Genomic DNA, 20,692 nt, shown 5'->3' with positions numbered 1-20,692 from the left:
TTTCATGCAGTGTTTACTCTGAGCATTGACTCCTGTGGCAGGCCAGAGATGCATAGAAGCATGGAAACCAGTGCCCCATGACCGAGATGCTCAGCTCTCATTTAAAACTCTTTGAGTACAGAAATAGGTAAACAGACCTCTGAAATTTGCATCAATGAATATTATATATAAAAAAAATAATTACTGTGAACTTGTAATTGTTGCGTTTCAAGAAGATTTTTCACAAGCTGTCCTAAACATAAGTTATGTCTTCATTAAATACGCAGTATATTCAACAGTTTATCAGCAAACAGGATGTCTTGAGAGAATATGGAAAGTGAACTTGAGCTCTAAGAAATGAAATGGAAAGTATATTGAATTTGAATTTTTAAATGAAATGCAATGAAGGCTAAATTAAATATCAAACCATTATGAATGGTAAATGGTAAATGGTCGGCATTTATATATCGCCTTTATCCAAAGCGCTGTACAATTGATGCTTCTCATTCACCCATTCACAGCGATTGGCTGCCATGCAAGGCGCCGACCAGCTCGTCAGGAGCATTTGGGGGTTAGGTGTTTTGCTCAGGGACACTTCGACACAGCCCGGGCGGGGGATCGAACCGGCAACCCTCTGACTGCCAGACGACTGCTCTTACTGCCTGAGCTAATGTCGCCCCATATGAAGGGTCTATATACTCACTTTATGGCCTCACACATGTCCAGACCCATTTTCACACAGTTCTTTGCGTGGTTCGGCAGGGACTCTGGCAGGCCTGATACGCAGTAATAACAGTCGCCAAGAATCTTGATCCGCATACACTCATTTTCCTGAAAAGAACACCCACGTGAGCCTTATCTGCATTTGCAATCAACAAACTGGGAGAAACAGCTATCAAGCGTGGGAATAACAAGCAGATGAATGAATATCTTGAAGTCTCCAATCAGAGGAAAAACTACATACAACATCAATGGTGTTTGGACTGACCTTTATTTTTAGGGATTCAAGATATAGAAATTATTGGGCCAATATCAATAAGCCATATTTTATTTGCTATATTTTTATTGCCTGATGTTGATAACTCTCTTATGAAGGAAATATGTAGCAAAATTTATTAACAAAATAATTTAACTTGCTTCATTTTTAAGCAGAAATCAGCGCTATTGAGTCTCTGTATAGCTTTCTTTGTGAATTTGGACGGTGAAAATTCTAAGTAATAATTATAAAAGATGTTCAGATGACTATGATTAAGCTACTTTTTGAACATGATGTTTTCACTTAATTTACAGCATCAAAGCACATGAAATGGCATATTTCCCTTGAGAGCACAGACACTCGCCCCAAATGCATTACTGCTGAATGAACTCACACGGGTACACTCTGCTGGATTGAGAGGTTGCAGGCAGGAGTGCTACTTACCTTTGCAATCTGATCAAATTTGCCAAAGAGCTCATTGAGCATATGCACCAGTTCCCCGGGGGAGCAGTCAGTGGCAAGACGTGTGAATCCCACAATGTCTGCATACAGGATACTATGGAACAAGATGCAATGCTAGTATATCATTATATGGAAATACACCAGTGTAAAATACAGAATGGTTATATTACATTATTGGCATTTGGCAGACGCTCTTATCCAGAGCGACGTACAGGTGATTAGATTAAGCAGGAGACAATCCCCCCGGGGCAATGCAGGGTTAAGGGCCTTGCTCAAGGGCCCAACAGCTGTGCAGAATCTTATTCAGGCTACACCGGGAATCAAACCGCCTCGCGGGTCCCAGTCATGCACCTTAACCACTACGCTACAGGCTGCCCCACATGGCATTATGGCATTAATCTATAATACGTACAGGCAACTACCTCGTTTTTAGAACAGCATATGAGATTCAGTATGTTCTGATATTCTGGCTTATTTGTTCATGTTTGTAATAAAGAGGTGTACTCTCCCTAGTCTGATCACTATCTTCTGTATGTTTCCCTCTTTTTCCTCCACAAATATAAAAAGGTTTTTCTTGAGTAATTAAAGATACAGTACAGGAATGACCTTATAGCCAATGTAGGTGGTTCTGAAGTATCTCAAAATGGATGCCAGATCACCAAAGGCAGTCTGACATCATGGGGTCAGCCTTTGCCCATGTGGACTTCTCAATGATTTGAATTCCATGAGCTGGTAATGAAATTGCACATGCAGTTTAACTGAGAATATATATTCCCAAGTAAGGTTGTTGAGTTGTTTGGAATGAACAGGTCAGGTGTGTCACAATTGACTATGTTACCTTTTTCTTTTAAACTCAAACTTTAATGTTGAGCTTGGCATCACCCAATCAGCGCCAACATTCTCAATCCCAATTGAGTGTTGTATTTATATGACTGCTTAAAGTGCAGTTTGGAGTTTGAGTTCACAGAAAGTAATTTTGATTTTGGTTTTGTAATACTACATCCTAGCTTTTTATTTCCTTTCTTTCATAATTGTACCTGTCAAGCCGGAAATTTGGTAATTCTCTTGCAGGGTCCAATTTACTGGTCTTTCTTTCTACTGTTATTTTTAGATTTAATGTTAATGTAATTGTGAGTTTATATCCATAAGTGAGAGTATTATTCTTTCAAATATTTAAAAAATATTTTTTATTTAATCTTCATTCAGAGTTCTTAATTCTGAATTGTGGGTTGATTCTTCCAGATTACTGATTGTTTCACCTATTGAGAATTGTATAATATTTTATTAGGCCTACACACACAGCATTTGGGGTTTTCTGTTCCCTGTTCCTTTCAGTTGTCTATGTATCAAGATCTGTTATCAATGAATACACCTTGGCTGGATTCAGAGCCACCACACCCTACATTGGACACACCAGGCAGTACAGCTTTCAGAAAATTCATTACATTATTGAGAAAAAAATGTTCAAGGTTCAACTAATAAGAAAGACAAAATGAGAAAGTAAGGTACTGATGAAAAATACCGATCCATTGATAAAAGTGTAAGAAGAAGACTTCCTCTAATGGAATCAAAGTTATAAATGCGCCTGTTATAAGATTAATATTTCATATAATTCTTTACAAAACTAAATGAGATCACAAATGAGATGGTGCATTCTTGTCAGACATGAAAAATAGATTATTTGTCAGAAACTCACAGTTAATGTTCCTTGACATTGCAAATATTTTTTTTTACTTTATAGCATTTTACCATTTGTATTATCTCTCATAACATTCCCAGTGATTTATATTCATAATTGATATGCATATGATGATAATCGACACTGCAGCATGCAGCTAAATAGGACTCTGTAGGGGCACTGTTTCAGAAACATTTCATGTCTTTGCCTTGTCTGTGTGCTCCTCGCATCATTGCTCTCCTTGTAACAGCGAGGAGAAAAGCCCTTGAAAACCGATTATCCCTAGAGGGGTCAGCTGTAGAATTAATTTTAGCTCTCTACAAATCTACAACAAACACAAGAACCCTTAACACCATTTGAGATTTGTGGAGCCTCAGACCTTTTTAAATACATTTACCTTATTTGGCATTTAGAAAAAAGGAAGCATGGGACAATGTGTCTGACAAAGTTTTCATTAAAATGCTGTGAAAAGACATGCACAGTGCTGAAAAATGTACATTATGTTTGCAAGAATGTGTACTGTAGGCGGCAGTACCTGACATTGGTGTGCCTTTGTACATACAGATTGTGGAAGTTGTTTGTGTTCTCCACCTGACCAAATTTCGGGCCCTGCAGCCTCTGAATGATTTCAGCTTTCATCACTCTGGCAATGTGAGCCGGGAGCAGTGACAACAACAAACGTTCCTACAGAAGAAAATTGAGACATAAAAAGGGGAAGAAAATTAAATTAAAATATTTATTTCATTATTTAAAACTTGAATCTAAATCCCATTTTGTTTCACCAAGGGAAATTGGATGGTTTGAAATCCACACAAAAATCCTCCAGATGTGTGCTTCCACACAAAACCCATATCATATAATTTATGGTATCTTTCATTTGCTGAGACATTTAAACACAGTTTTTATTGAACCATAGCACTCCTAGAAAAGGTAAACTTGTGGATACGTCAAAATAAGAAAAATGCAATATACTTCATCTGAAGTTTCAAAGTAACCATGAGTGGCGCTCATGTAGTTTCAAGAAGAAAGTGTGCTTGGATGGAGACAGAATGTTAAACAATGAAACATCAATTAGCTGATATTAGCAATAACAACTCCACAGTTGTAGGATGTGGCCTGGTTAGTTTACAGTCCTTCAGCTTAGTTGAAAGGTTTGCTAATTAATTAATATAGTAAACTTACGTTAGCACCTTTTGCCGCCAATAAAACGGGCAATCAGTGGGCAAAACACCTCTATCTTCTTCAGGCAACTTTTGGGTGCTAAATCCGCCATTCCTATTGTTGAATAACAATTTTGAAGACACATTTTCATTTTACTTTTTATAACCAAAGGTTTACCTTAAAGGCTAAATGAGAATGGGAATACATCACTGACAAACATCTCTTATTTAGTATTTAGCCCTTAAACAAGTTTCACCTTTTATCTAAAGATTTAATTTGCCCTGTAGTTGGGGTACATTGTAACAGTTTTAATGCTGCTACTTTCAACTGAACTGTAATCGGCAGGAATGACCAATGGTCATATCAAAGACATGTATCTCCTTTGTGGTTGAAAAAAAGTTACTATACTGTAGCATAAAGAGATTATGTATTTCAATTAAGCAAAATCCTAAACATGTTAGATTGTGCCTCAGTCTCCCTTACTGTATAAAAAAGGAATATGCATGCATTTAGAGGTATGCATACTGTAGATCTGACATAAAAAAAATAATGGGCTTTTTAAATGCCCCTGGTAAAGCTACAACAGCACTGTTGTACATCACACCTGCTTAAATAGACACAGGCAGCATAAGGTTGTGAACATAAAAACAGCACTAAAGTGGTTGATGAATGCCCTCCCAGCAGAGGCTGGTTTGATAAATTGTGGGTGATGATAAGGAATACAGCTTTCTGCCCTGTGTGGAGCTTGTGGCTTATAAAATGGTGGCAGGTTAAGATAAAGAATGACATACACCCACTTGTATAGACCTGTTGTGTGTCTAAACGGTAGTAGATGAGAATAAGCTACTGTATAAAATGCTCTTAAATTTAACGGGTTTCCTGCTGGTAGTGTAAGTTTTGGGTTAGTTTGATTTTAAGGTATGTTTATAGGTCTGTCTCTCAGTCAGGATGTCTGGTGGGGTTTCGGTAGCAAGAAGGTTTGAGTGTGTGCTAAGCCACTAGGGATGCAGCTATAAAAACACAATGATGAGTGACTTGTCACCATAGCACAGGCGCTGTGATTACAGTTCCTCGCTGATGTGGCTCTAAAGGGAGTCTAGTGAAACTTACTAATACCAAACTAATGAGACTAATCTGATGTTTTTTTCTGAGAGGCAGTCATTCATAGACCTGCTGTTGAACTGCTCTCTTAATACCTTATTTTACAGGTCATTAATTCACTTGTATTTGCTGGGTACATACCAGTTACTTGAGTGTAATTATTAGGTAGCTATTTTGATTTCAGAGGCAAGTGCAATGAAACAGGCTGTAAAATGTATTCTCATAGTACTTAATATGTATATAACCTTACCTCTGAAATCAAAATAGTTGCCTAACTAATAATAATAAGTGTTACCTTGCACCCATATTGCTGTCCATCCAATAAGACATGCTGATGTCAAAGTGAAGTGGCAAGATATGAAAGAAAAATTTACCTTAAAACATAAATAATTAACAAAAATAAATACTAGTTGTACTTATTCCAGAATATCTGGCTTATAAAAAATGGTACATTTATAACATAACCTAAAATTATGCCAGTATAAGCTACCAAAGGATTTTCCTGAGACTGGTGAATGATAATGGTCACATATGTGCACCCTGCCAATGAAGACAATAACTTGAAAACACTGTATGAGTGTCATAAATTCATTATCCACTAAAACAACATTGACTATATTACTCCTTGTGCAAGATGCTGTGTGGACATACAAATAATAATTCACTAAATATATCCCCAGGTTCAGAGAATGGTATTTCCTCCATGGATCCAGGATCTGTACTGTAAAATAATTGCACAATACACCAATACAAGCAGGGAAACCTCCCATGACAACTCACTGAAACTGGTGGATCAATCAAACTTTATTTAGCTTCTACCAGAATGTAGTGAACCCTAGAAGTCTCATTTTAGGCCTTTATTTGCAATCACAATCAATCACTGCGTCTGTCCTTTGAAGAAAATTTGGGAACATTTGAAGTATATTTGAGCAGTGGTGTCAAAGTCCTCGAGGGTTACAGCAGGGTTGAAAATCATTTATTTGGTTTATTTTCAATCATGAGCCAATTAAGGCCTTGAGAGAGAGTGCCGATTCTTTAGCCAGTCAACAGTTGATATTATTGCATATTTCATACAAGACAATCCTGTAGCCACTGCTGCCCTCCAGGACTTGAGTTTGACACCGATGCTGATCACAGTGAGTACTGGTATTTTAAAGTTATTTGGTGTCATGCTTCTGAATGACATTGCTCTTAGAGGGTTAGTTTGAGCACAATACTCAATATTAAATATATATTATATTATTGAATGGAGAAGCAACAAGCGCATTAAGTTAACAAGCCTTTAAGTCTTATTTACACCATAGGTACAGTAGAAACTCAAAATTGGGATATAAAAACCATCCATCCATACATCCATTTTTTAGGCTGCACACTCCTGGTAAGGATTGTGGAGGAGCTGAAGTCTGTCCCAGCAGACAATGGGTGAGGGGCAGGGATACACCCTGGACAAGTCACCGATCCATCACAGGGCCCACACACGACTCACGCACTCACACACCCAGGACCATTTGGACTCTGCAGACAGTAATATGGTCAGTATTACAGATAACATTTGGTCCCACTCTGGTGAGGACACGAGGGGAACATGCAAACTGCGCACAGAAGGACCATTGGCTTGCCCCGCTTTAAAACTGGGAAGTGACAGCACTGATCACTGCACCACCCATTATACCGCTTAATAACCACCTGGCAGAATGTAACAGCACAGTTCAGGACACAAACACATAGAAAAATCCTCTCAAATAAATAGTATTAGATTCACACTCTGGGAATCATTGCACACTGTAATAATATACCCCATCATCTGCCAGCCTCTTAACAAACTGCATGGGATGAAATGTGGATTCACGTGTCCTGCCCCCTACTGCAAAAATCACCGTCCGCTATAAAGAGGCAAATTAGTCTTTCAGATGTTAATATTCAAAGCCCTTTTTGTAATATGTTCACTCTTTCCATCTAATTAAAAAATCTGCACTCTGTAGACCAGATGTGTGCAGCTTCCAGATATAAAGGAAAACATGAGCTAGGAGCAGTAGGAGTTGGTGTTGAACAATAAAAGAAAAATCTCACATGACTGGTGCAATGACTGCAGAGTGAGAAAAGTGATGACAGGCAGCCCGTGTCTGTGTTCTCTGAACTGACAAAGGGTGTTGCTGCAATGAAAATATGTTTCAAATATAATGTGAGTTTAAAAATAATTAAAGAATACTGTAATTTGTGAAATTGTCCACTCTCATCACTGTCTCTTATAACAGGACATCTGTGTGTCAGGTTTGAAAAGATCGGACAAGTTCATGGGTAGAACGAAACATTTTGCTTGTTTAGTTAAACTCATTTCAGACACTGAGTAATGACTGCTCCTGAAATGATTGTAATTTAATTAGAGTTTGTGCAAGATATAGTGTGCTGAAGCATAACCATTTTGTCTCCTGATTCTGGTAAAATCAACAGCATGAGCGCGTAAAAAAATTATGAAATATATCCGTATACAATCCATGAATCGGCAACAGGGTGTTGGGCACCCAAGGCTCATCGATGCACGAGGGCAGTCTGAACCAACAGAAGGGCTACTGTTGCACAAGTTGTGGAAAATTTTAATAATGGTTAAAGGAGGAATATCACAAACACAATGCATCACACACACATCACACCCTGCTACATATGGTGCCGCGTAGCTGCAGACGAGTCAGAGTGCCCATGCTAACCCCTGTCCACCGTTGAAAGCACCTACAATGGGCACGTGATCGCCGGCACTGGACCTTGGAGCAATGGAAGAAGCTCACCAATGAGTCCTGTTTTCTTTTACATCATGAGGACAGCTGGGTACGTGCTTGCCCTTTAGCCATGGAAGAGATGGCACCAGGAGGCACAATAGGAAGGAGACAAGGGAGTGGAGGGAGTGAGATGCTCTGGGCACTGTTCTGCTGGGAAACCCTGGGTCCGGACATTCATGTGGACCTTCATGGCAACGGTATTCCCCGATGACAGTGATCTCATTCAGCAGGGTAATGTGCCCTGCCACACTGCACGCATTGTTTGGGAATGGTGTGAGGAAGAGTTCAAGGTGTTGCCCTGGCCTCCAAATTCCCCAGATCTCAATCCAATCGAGCATCTGTGGGATGTGCTGGAACACCATTCCAATCCATGGTGGATTCACCTTGCAATTTACAGGACATAAAGCATCTGCTGCTAGTATCTTGGTGCCAGATACCACAGGGCAGCTTCAGAGGTCTTGTAGAGCCTTGGCAGGTCAGAGCTGTTTTGGCGCCATATTAGGCAGTTGGTCATAATGTTTAGCTCCTGGTGCAGTCCTCACCTATGAGCATTTGCAAAGCACAACAGCATTTGTGAATGCTGTTTACATTCATGCCAGGAAAATATTGGCCCATGGCTATTGTGCAATGTAACTGGGGTGTGACAGCAGTTCTATTTTGAGATGATTGAGTGGTGCTTCACGCAGTCTGCTGTAGTTTTTCTGGTTAAATTAGCAGTCAGCATGGATATTACAGAGAAACCGCTGGGTTCAGCAGCATGACTCATAGAGACTCCCTCTTCACAGAAATCACTTCACCTTTAGCTTATTGTGGAGATGAATTGTATAAGCTAAATACAATTCATCTCCACAATACATCAGCATGAGAGGCAATTTCCCCCAATTGTCGAGACACAATCAGACAATTTATACTTCTGGCTTCTAAATATATACATAAACAACAACAGACTTCACACATCATAGAAATGGCAATATAAGTATATACACTTATCAGTCAGTTTTAGGAGAGAAATCAAATATTTAATATGTCAATTTACTATTGAATTGTTGAGTTTCCCTATTAGCTCTTTCTGCATAATTCCACAAATTATTAAAGTGAAAAAAGAAAAGAAAGTCAGTATTTTGTGTTCAGAACAGCTGTGATGCAGATTACAAGAGAACTGGGAAACGGACTGTACCTGCTGCCGTTTCTCAAACTCCAGCTTGATAGGTGACTTAATGCAGTTGCAGGTGTCCTGGTAGGTCTGCTTCACTGCAAGCTCCATTAGGTGTTTGTGATAAGCCCCAGCCATGTTTCCACAAATGAAGATGATAATATTGGCCAAGATCTGAGAAAAAAAAACCCATAACCAAGGATGAGAATATGAAGTATAAATGCAGATATTTTTCAAACCGAAAAGATTATTCATATAGTTCATATAGTTAATAAAGGCTATTAATAATCCAGGTACAGTACTCCGCTGGTAAAATGATCTGTTTTCCAAATGTAACATAATAAAGGTTTGTATGTAAGTATCTGAATGTTGTCAAATAAAATGCAGTATTCTTGTAATTTTCACAAAGTACGTTGAAGTTAAAAAACAACAAAATCTACTGCATAATGTACACTCAGTGAGCACTTTATTAGTTATTTATTAGACTTATTAAGTCTTCTGCTCCTGTAGCCTATCCACTCAGAGGTTTGACGTGTTGTGTGTTCAGAGACGCTCATCTGCATACCACTGTTGTAATGTGCACCATTCTCTGCAAACTCAAGAGACTGTCATGAGTGAAAATCCCAGGAGATCAGCAGTATCTGAGATACTCACACCACCCTGTCTGGCACCAACAATCCTTCCACAAAGTCAAAGTCACTTAGATCACATGTTCTCCCCATCCAGATGGTTGATGATTTTATGCATTTCACTGCTGCCACACCATTGGCTGATTAGATAATCGCAGGAATAATTAGGTATACAGGTGTTCCTAAAAAAAGTGCTCAGTGAGTGTATAGCATAGCTATTTATAAAATTGCGAAACTATTAAATCTCTAGACATAGCAAATATTTCCTTTCATGTTTTCTTTTGTGAAAGACAAATCTGAATTACAATATCCCGTATATAAAGCCAAAGTAAAATGGAAAAGCATAATTATATTAAATCAGAAATAGGATTCTGTGAATGTTTGCTCAGGAACACAAGGTTTAAAATCCAGAGCTCTCTGAACAAAGAAGCTGTGAAAAAGCTCCAAACAGAGTGCAATGTGTGTAAAAAAATCACACACTTCTTGAGCTTATTGTTACAGTATATTCATGAGGACTATCTTGGAGCGACAGAGCACACTGATCTCTGCTCTCTATGAATGGGGTGTGGGGGATATAATGTCTACATTCCCCATCATTCCCAGCACTTAGACTCACACGTATCCTCTTTCTGAATAGTGAGATGTCATGAGTATTCTGCCAGTCCTCTGTTATCCTTGTCTTTCATCTGTCGTACTTTTCTCTGCAGTTCTTTCAACCCTTCTCACAGTGTGAGAGTCATAATGCTTCAAAGGGACACTGTATGCCACACATGTTAATTGCTTTTGGTCCATTTTCATTCGTCAGAAGAAAGTCTCAGTAACAGTGACAGTCAGAAACAATTATTTAAATAGAATGGCTCAGAGCTAACTAATCCAATATAATAGACCATTCATTTATGGCACTAACAAAAATACATGTTTTTAGCCAATCAGCGGCTCACAGACATTAACATCCCCACTACTCTACATTTCAGAAAAAAAATCGTATAAATCAAGAGAAACCAGACTAGCCTGGTTTACCCGGATCCTGGTGTAGCTGATGTAGGGAGTATGTCTGCCAGAAACTATATGGGTTGACCCATGCCAGTTACCCCATTAACTGAGAAAGCAATAGCTACCCAGGTAATGTGGAATCCAATCAATCCATCTATCTATTTTTATATACATTATATTTCCACTTCATTTTGTTAACAGAGCTATCTCAGAAAACCTGTCAAGTATTCATAAAGATAAGTAAGCATTGCATTGTGCTCGCGGTGTTCAATGGTGTGTAATATTTACTGAGACAGTGATATTTTTTTACTGCAATCTCTACAGTTGTATTAATTCCTTGCTTTCTTCTAGCTAGCTTGCATGGACTTGAAAGTGTAAGCTGACTCAGCATAGCCTCACAGTTTGCTCTGCCATTTGCCACAAAGCCACAAAGTTTTCTTTTCTTCAAGAGTTTTCGGAAGGAACTTGAAACACTATTTCTGTGGCGATATACTGATATACTGTATACTGATATTTCAATGGTTTGGGAGTACATTATTATGCTTTATGTATGATTACATTCTGATTTTTAAATTACTTATACAGAATGTATTCAAGAACATTTAAAGAGCTAAAATGCTATCAGGCTCACACTCCAAAAATGTAGCACTGTGTACATAATAGTAAAGATATGCAAAGCGAAACACAGTCAATGTGAGCTTGTTGTTATTGACTAAAGTAATTATTCTGGACAAGTTGCAAGTGTAAATTAACTTCTCATTGAACGATAACTCTAAATTCAACAGGAATACTCCCTTCAATGAAATATTAACAACTTCTCAACAAAATCTGCATTCTGAGGAGAAACGACTGCATTAACTGTTTATCAAAAGTATTTTAACAAGAAGATTTGTCAAGGACTATCAGCTAAAATATATATAGTTCTGACCATCTCACTTCATATTTTTCTCTCAGCCATGATTGAGTCAAAGACATGTGCCACTTTTCTTCAACAGCACTGAATGCAAAATGATTGGTGTTCCCTTTTTATGACATTGCTGTAGTTATGACCAGACTCATAAAACAAAACTAAGCTCAGTTGTGTTATTAGAAGCAATGAAACACAGTGCTCCATTTAGAAAGTAGCAATGTTTAGCAAGTAAACATTGTTTATATATTGTGGCACCCCGAGGTACCTGGGCCAACCTGGCCCTCATCAAAGGGTGGGGGTCGTCCCAGGCTTACCGGTGCCCATCCTGATCGGCAGAGACTGTGGCTTGTTCTCCAGGTACTGGGGGATGCCACAACCGGCAAGAGGTGCGAGGCAGAAGAAACCACCCCGGGCCCATCAGGTATGCGCAGCGCCATCACAGGAATCCCAATCCAGCCCAGATTAAGTCAATAGCCCCCGGGCTAACCATACCGGGAGAGGGACATCCACCCTACCAAGATTACAGGAGCAAGGGGCCCCTGCTGGAAGGGGTGAAAGTAAGGATAACCTGTGCTGGTCTGATCTCATGCAAATCCGTAGTGGCCCGCCAGAGGGGGTATCTGGTCGGGTACAGCACGAAGATCCCAACCTAGCACAAGCATGGAAAGCCGTGAAGCATCCCACTGCCAAACCCCAAGACTGGGTGAGTCCATCTGTCTATCCTCACTTTATGGTGAACAATGGACTGTTATACCGGGTGGTTAAAAAGAATGAAGAGGTTTTTAACCAGCTGTAGGTGCCAAGAGCTTATGTTTCCAAGGTGCTCTACCTGGCTCACTCCCACCCTCTTGGGGCTCACCTGGGGTCTGAGAAGACTTATGAGAGGGTGACTAGGAGGTTCTACTGGCCAGGGGTGAAGAGAGAGGTGAAAGACTACTGCCGACACTGCCAAATGTCAACTGCACAGTCCGAAGGTAACCTATCACAACCCTTTAATACCCCTACCGATTATTGATGTCCCCTTCAAAAGGATTGGGATGGATATCGTTGGACCCCTTCCAAAATCCAGTCGAGGTCATCGATACATCTTAGTCATCCTTGACTACGCCACCAGGTACCCGGAGGCCATCCCGTTGAGGACAGCTGCTGGTAAGACGGTGGCCAAAGAACTGTTCATGTTATGTAGTAGAGTGGGAATACCGGAAGACATATTGACAGACCAGCGATCCTGTTTTATGTCAAAGGTAATTGTCACATTTCATGCTTGTCATGTCATGTTTTATGTTTAGTTATTGTCTTGGTTATGTTGTCATGTCACGTATTATGTTAGTCTTGTCATATCACATAATATAGTTTATTGTCATAGTTTTGTAAACTTGTTATGTCACGATTTATGTTGTGTCATGTTCTGTTCATTGATTAGCATACATTTTTTCGTGTCTTTCTGCAAACCTTGCATTCCTGCTTTCTCTCTCTCCCTTTCTGTCACTCACACCCTAATTGTTTCAATTTCCCTTGTCTTCTTACTAATCTTAACTAACTTTAGATCAGGATTGGGTAATACTAACATTCTAACCATGTGTTCATGTTACCTTACGTTTCTTGTGCATGTCATTTACAAATTTACTAACGCTAGGGCAGGATAGGTTTATTACTAACGATGACTAATTACCTTGTTAACTTGTCAATCCTCCACACCTGATTTCCATTCTCATGCTGCTCTCAAGCTAATTGTCTACACCTGTCTACACCTGCATGTGAAGCTCAGTGTCACGTCATGTCTTTGCAAAATTGTTGCCCCCTGTTTGTCAGTGCACCTCTTTAGCGTTTTTGTCAAGCCAGTTGTCTACCCGTTACGATCCAAGCCTGTTTATTGACCAAAGATTATTGACTGTTTTGTTGACTATTGCCTGCCTGTACCGCGACTTTGCCTGCTGTCTTTGTGCTTTTGCCCCGCGGAGCAGACTTTGGTCTTGACTCTTGCGCCGTCATCGACCCTGAGCCTGCCTACCATCCGCCTGTACTTCTGCCCCGCTGACAGCTTTCCTGGCTACTGCAATGTTTTGCATGGTGTACCGATTACGAGACTGCCTTCTCTCTCGGTACTGCACTTTGGTTTTGGCTGGATTTTACATGTACGAACATTGCTTGTTTTTTGACTACGCCCTCTGGATATTCCCCGAATAAAGCCCTGGACTTTATTACACCCCTGTTTCTGAGTCGTGCATTTTGGTTCCAACCCCCCACACACCCATCTCAGTAATGCAGACATTGTGTCAGTTGATGAAGGTGAAACAGGTTAGAACCTCCGTATACCACCCACAGACTGACGGGCTTGTGGAGCGCTTCAACAAGACACTAAAACAAATGATGAGGAAGCTAATAGAAAGTGATGCTAAGGATTGGGACCAGCTGTTACCATACCTCCTCTTATCTGTCCTTGAAGTTCCACAGGCGTCTACAGGCTTCTAGCCCTTTGAGTTGCTGTATGGTTGGAGACCACGAGGCCTGCTGGACCTGGCCAAGGAGCCTTGGGAACAACAGCCGACGTGCCACACTACCGTGATCGAGCATGTTGAGAAAATGCACCATCGGATGGCACAGGTCTGGCCCACAGTGAGGGAGCACATGCGCCAAGCCCAGGAGGCACAAGCTAGGCTCTACGACAGAGGGGCCCAGGTAAGAGAATTCCTACCTGGAGATAAGGTACTGGTGTTGGTCCCCACCCAAGAGTGCAAATTCCTGGCGAAATGGCATGGGCCGTATGAGGTGGTGGAAAGGATCTCACCGGTCAACTACTAGGTGAGGCAGATGGGGCGACGACAAAGCACCCAAATCTACCACATAAATTTGCTGAAAAGGTGGTATGAACCCAGTCAGGTTCCAGTGCAGGCATTGTCGGCTAACCTTCCATCCCAGAGCACTCCTGAAGTGCCCATGGGCAAGCAGCTTTCCCCTCACCAGGTCCAGGAGCTGAAGGAGCTGCTAAGCCAGAGTAGAGACGTGTTCTCTGACCAACCGGGACGGACTACGGTCATTGCACATGACATCATCACCGAGCCAGGAAAGATGGTGAGGCTGAGACCCTACCGGATCCCTGAAGCCAGGAGGGAAGCAATTCGTGAAGAGGTACGCTCAATGCTAGAATTAGGAGTGATTGAAGAATCGCAAAGTGCATGGAGCAGCCCCATTGCCGTGGTTCCGAAGCCTGGCTCATTAAGGTTCTGTAATGACTTTCGAAGGTTAAATGACATATCAGTCTTTGATGCCTATCCGATGCCCAGGGTAGATGAGCTCCTGGAGAGGATGGGTCCCACGAGGTTAGCACTTTGGACCTCACTCGGGGGTATTGGCAGGTACGCCTTACCGACAGAGCTAAGGAGAAGACAGCGTTTTCAACCCTGGACGGCCTCTTCCACTACAAGGTTCTACCATTTGGTGTCCATGGAGCCCCCGCTACCTTCCAGCGCCTAATGGACCGAGTCCTTAGGCCACACAGAGAGTATGCAGCATCATACCTGGATGACATCATGGTCCAAAGCCTGGATTGGAAGGCACGCCTGGAACGTCTGGAAGCAGTCCTGGGGGCGTTACGGACAGCGGGGTTGACGGCCAAAACGTCCAAGTGTCGCCTTGGCTTAGAGGAAACCAATTACCATGGCTACACAGTTGGAAGGGTCTGTGTACGACCTCAAGCATCCAAAGTGGAGGCAATTGCCACATGGCCCCGCCCAGAAACGAGGAAGCAGGTGAGGACATTCTTGGGTCTAGTGGGTTACTACAGACAGTTTGTGCCTAAATTTGCCACAGCACCCCTATTTGACCTTACCAAGAAGGAGGGAAAACACAGAGTGTGCTGGACGGTTGCGACGGAGGAAGCGTTCCAGGGACTGAGGGATGCCCTCTGCCATGAACCTGTGCTGGCCACAGTGAATTTCTCCCTACCCCTTGTCCTCCAGACCGACGCTTCAGAAGCTGGCTTGGGTGCCGTTCTGTCGCAGGTAACAGATGGATTGGAACACCCGGTCACCTACATCAGCCGTAAGTTGCTCAAGCATGAGCGCAACTATGAGACAGTTGAAAAGGAGTGCTTAGCCATAAAATGGGCTGTAGACCACCTAAAATATTACTTGATTGGAAGAGAGTTCACACTGATAACTGATCACGCACCACTAACATGGATGTCATTGAACAAGGACAAGAACTCCCGAATAACCCAATGGTTCCTTGACAGAGCCGGTAAGCAACATGGGAATGCAGGTGCCCAGTCCAGAAGACCGGAATGCCTGTGGTCACTCCCCACCCGAGGGGGCCTGATGTTGAGGGGGAGGGAGTGTGGCACTGGGTCAACCTGGCCCTCAAGGGCCTGCCGCTGGAGGATACCTCTTGGTCAGGTAATTGAGGGAAGGTATTTTCCAACTGATATGCTGGAGGGCCTTAGGACCATGGAGAGAAACGCAGTACCAGTCATGAGGACAATAATTGAATAATTGAAGCTCATCAGGACCCAACGAGGCACACCTGGTGATTGTAAACTGCTCCTGGCCACACCTCCTCAAGCACAGATGGGCTGTGTTGAGTGATGAGGCCAAGGGCTTTAAGGACAGGAATTCTCAAGAGCTAGAGAGAGTGTGTTATGGTGAATTTTGTGACTGTGCTGACTTTTTGTGATCTTTCATTCAGTTTGCCACAGGCCTGGAGTAGTGCCGCACCCCTAAGCAAAGGAAAGCTTAGGAACCGGGAACCTACCAGCCCGAAGCTTTGGAACGGCTGTTTTTTTGTTCTTTCTCATCGCCCCTTGCCCTTCCCTGTTTTTGTGAGAATAAATGAACCTCAGTTTTTTCACTTAAGACCTTTTGCTGCCTGGTTTTTCACCTGGGATCTCACAATATTCTCTTATAGTACATTGTCAGCCCCTTGTAGTGAAATAAATATCCTGTACAAATATAACTTGCTGGGGGCTCCACAGAGCTGACTTTAAAAGATAATCCCGGTGAATTTGAAAGATTGGCTGCATCATGTATCTATCAGCCATTATATCACTAATATTGTGTACATGTGTAATGTACTTTGAGCCTCTCCTCATGCATTGGCTTTGATAGGTTGCCAATCAATCATTGCGCACACACATTCAGAAGAGTTTCCGAAAAACTGAGATAACAGTGTCAAAACATCTACAAATGATGGAGCTATCAGGTTCCAAGTATATAACATATACAATAATGATAGCCCACAGTCACAGGTACGTGAATACAGTCTTTTATTACAAACTGAGATGAATGCCACTTCTGCTTTATTGCATATTCTGATATCTGCACAGCTGGGGGGGGGGGAAGTCCTTCATAATAGGATCCTGATGAATAAAGGTGCATGCATTTGGACCTGCATGTATTTGGACTGTGGAAGGAAAGCAGCAACGGAAGGCCCTGGCCTGGATTTGAAACCTTCAACAGTTGTGCCACTAAAATTGTCCCTTTTCTTCCCTTCTTCCATCTTGTTGCTGGAATGTTTTTTTTAAACTCTGGCTGCAGGCGGGTATAATAGTTTTCAGAGAACAAGCAAGGTAAGGGTTTTTGGTTTTATATATCATTGTGATACTTTGTGTAGCAGTGAGTATGGTCGCAGAGATAGACAAGAAAATCAGAATAGGTCCTTGCAAGTTTACCTTGTTTGGTCTTTGTGTTCTTGGTCTTAAGAAACTGCCCACTTAAATAATAGATGCTTCAGGAATGTCAGGAATATCAGCAAAAGATTAATATGTGTGATCTATGAAGAACAAGATTTCTGTTGATCCTTTCCAGGACAACAAGTGCAATTTCACTTCGCTGTAGAGGCAAAATGAAAGCTGACATACAATTTGTTTTTCTGCGTCTTGTTGTATATAGTGACAAAAGCACCGCAACCAAGTCTCGATGCAGGAGTCTCTATGTTACTGTAAGCTCCAAAGAGTGCCTGCATTGTTTTGAGCTGGATAAAGTGAGGGTACAAAAATGCCAAGAGAAAGTTTTATAGACCATGGTAACAGGCTGAACAGTACCCCACAATCTATGGCAAAGACAAGGTATGCACCATAGAACAATGAACAATAGGCAAAACAATAAAAATTGTGAATTGCAGTCTTGCCCATGCAGCAGTCACAGTCAGGGAAAAGACTAGACTGCATGTTTGCTCCTTTCTCTGGTGAATTGGCGATCAATGGATGCAGTTGGTATGTCTATAATTTATAAATATGAATGATAAGACTAACATTGCATTTCAATGTCTTCATAGACTGCACCAACTGTACTTACATGCAGATACATACAGTATACATGCATGCAATTACACATGTTACACATACACAGGAAGAAACATAGTACCTTTCTTCCATAAAATTCTCAATTTGGGGTATACATTTTGAGGTGTCGTCATAATCATTTTCAAAGCATACCCTTAACCATACAGTATTGTGGCTACAAAGAGTTGCATTGTTAGCATTATTACAATTATTAATATAGTTTGATAAATTGGCTGTTCCACAGATGTATTGATTCATGAGCAAGGGTTGTGCAATGTTAAAGACTATATGGTGGATTAATGGAGTGATAGTACAGATGTAGTGCTGGAACTGGAAAGTGACTCAGTTGAGCGGGGCTACGGATGGGTGCATTACTGAGCCTGCACACTGAGGCTGTGGGACAGTGAGAAATGCAGATTTGACCTGATTTACAAGATATTCACTCTAAAGAGGGCATAATCATGAGCTCTCCATAATGAGCTATGGCTCTCAGACACCATTTATATCTGCTGGTAGTAAAAAAAAGAAATCTTTAATCAGGGGAAGCAATGACACCACCAGCAGACAGAATGGCAGTGTAGCTTCATTATAGCTATGGATTACTACATCTAAGCTACTGGCTTTCTTTGTACATGCACAAAAAGGAACACAGAATGTATTGATTCCAGAGCCCAGGATGTAAGGGAAGCCATTTTAATGACCCAGCAGACAGACTCCCTCTGATACAGTGTGTTAAGGAGAGCTTAGACCTTCATTACGAACAGAAGAAAGCAGGCTCAGGTGTTCAAGTGTTCTTAAAATAGACAGGATGGATTAGGAACCAGCACTCAAGGATCTTTTTCTATCGACTAACAAGCTTAGCAGACTTTATTTCATCTATAGTATGGCAGAGTTATTAAATCTCAACAGCATCCTTGACAAGAAAAAAAAGTTGAACTGTCTGGAAAAAAATAAAATAAAATAATAATAATAATAATAATAATAATATATATATATATATATATATATATATATATATATATATATATATATATATATATATATATATATATATATATATATTATTATTATTATTATTTTATTTTATTTTTTTCCAGACAGTTCAACTTTGTTTTCTTGTCAATTTTGGTTTGAGTATATATATATACTCAAACCAAAAATCCAATAAAATAATCTATGAAATCCATAATCCTGCCAGATTTTGATTTTAGCAAACACATCAGCTAATGATATATTGTTGATGACCAAGTAGCATGTAATATCGTTTAATTTAAACAAACAGTACATAAACATTTTACTGATAAACACTGAGGATACACTAAAAAAAGCAAATGCAAATGCACAAAAACTTGTGCAAATGCTCTTAGCCAGGGAGAAAGGGATGCTCAAAATGAGATGAGAAACAGGCCAAGTCTTGCTCTAATCAAAACATTTGGTCAGTCACATTACAACAGTGGCATCAACCACAGTACAAATGTATTTTAGAAAGATACAATATATGCCCTGCGCAAAAAATTATGAAAATAATTTAAATGTTTTTCCATCATGTCAGTGATAAACGTTGAAACCAGAAACAGGTCTATTATGAATAAGAAATCTAGCACACAGCAGTGACCTGAAAAGCTCATTTCTACACCATTACTTTTGTTAGCCCCCAGACATCGTTAGCGATTCAATAGTGCAAGAGGACATGCGCTGGGTTAGTTAGGAAATGGCTAGAATAACATTGTATTGGCTTATTCAGACACTCAGGTTTTCTCAGATTAGAATGATTCATTTGGATAGCTGTTGATTATTCTGTATGATTATTTGATTATTCTATGTGTTCCACATATTCCATATGTCCAGCATCAATTCAAACAAGTGAAACCATTTTACAAACCGGATTTGTTTAACCAAATAATAGTGCAAAGTGCAAAACTTATTTTGCAAATCATTATTTACCAATATTATTGTTTATGTACAAAACCACTTGTAAGAAGCCTGAATTATGAATCTCTTTGTAAGAAACCACTTGCACATGTTGTGCCAGCGAGGGCAACTAATGAGGGTCATGGTTTGACATCCACAGCTTTCAGTACCAACCCCAGTTACATAGGTGACATGATCACTGCAGAAACCATTGCAATCCTGACTGTTTTTGAGAAATACATTATGATATTAATAGTAACACAATGATGTGTGTGAGTAATTGTTATTATCATCAATCACTGTATATATCAATTATATATAACACAGACTATTCAAGTGACATCAAGCAATCCTTTTTGATTGTCTGGGGACTGTCTTCTGAATAAATGGGTACTTAGTCCACCAAGAGGGAGTGCATTATGTGTTTCTAATGATTTTCCTTAATAAATGGGGGACATAATGATGTAAGGATTAGCTTAGCATTTTCTGTTAGATTCACAATTTATAGAACCTTTTTTAAAACGGTAAATCCATCGATACCACCAAACTACAACCAACGTGCAATTTATTCGAGAAAATAATGCTTGCACACTGCTGTAGCTCTTAAGTGACATGCTTTTTATATTCAAATCAAACATTTGCACCACACAAGTGTATCTGAGGTAAGTGAGGGTGAGAACTCTTACAC

The 20,692-nt window shown here is 40.5% G+C and overlaps 1 protein-coding gene across 2 annotated transcripts in view; it reads right to left on the bottom strand.

The window, feature by feature from the left end:
* The window catches only part of adcy2a (adenylate cyclase 2a), a 66,509-nt gene that overhangs the window by 16,682 nt on the left and 29,135 nt on the right, over nucleotides 1-20,692 (bottom strand). For both annotated transcript variants that reach the window (XR_009708741.1, XM_061241642.1), the window contains exons 4-7: nucleotides 9,309-9,458; nucleotides 3,631-3,779; nucleotides 1,400-1,511; nucleotides 683-810 (exon numbers count right to left, since the gene is read on the bottom strand). Coding sequence is in view for 1 of the 2 variants with exons in the window: in XM_061241642.1 (XP_061097626.1) it covers nucleotides 683-810; nucleotides 1,400-1,511; nucleotides 3,631-3,779; nucleotides 9,309-9,458 (539 nt within the window). In the remaining variant the exon portion in view is untranslated. The remainder of the gene's footprint in view (nucleotides 1-682; nucleotides 811-1,399; nucleotides 1,512-3,630; nucleotides 3,780-9,308; nucleotides 9,459-20,692) is intronic.

Source organism: Conger conger, chromosome 1 (assembly GCF_963514075.1).
Source record: "Conger conger chromosome 1, fConCon1.1, whole genome shotgun sequence".
Lineage (NCBI taxonomy): Eukaryota > Metazoa > Chordata > Actinopteri > Anguilliformes > Congridae > Conger > Conger conger.
The sequence above is the reverse complement of the archived record's forward strand: the minus strand, read 5'-3'. Positions and strand labels throughout refer to the sequence as shown.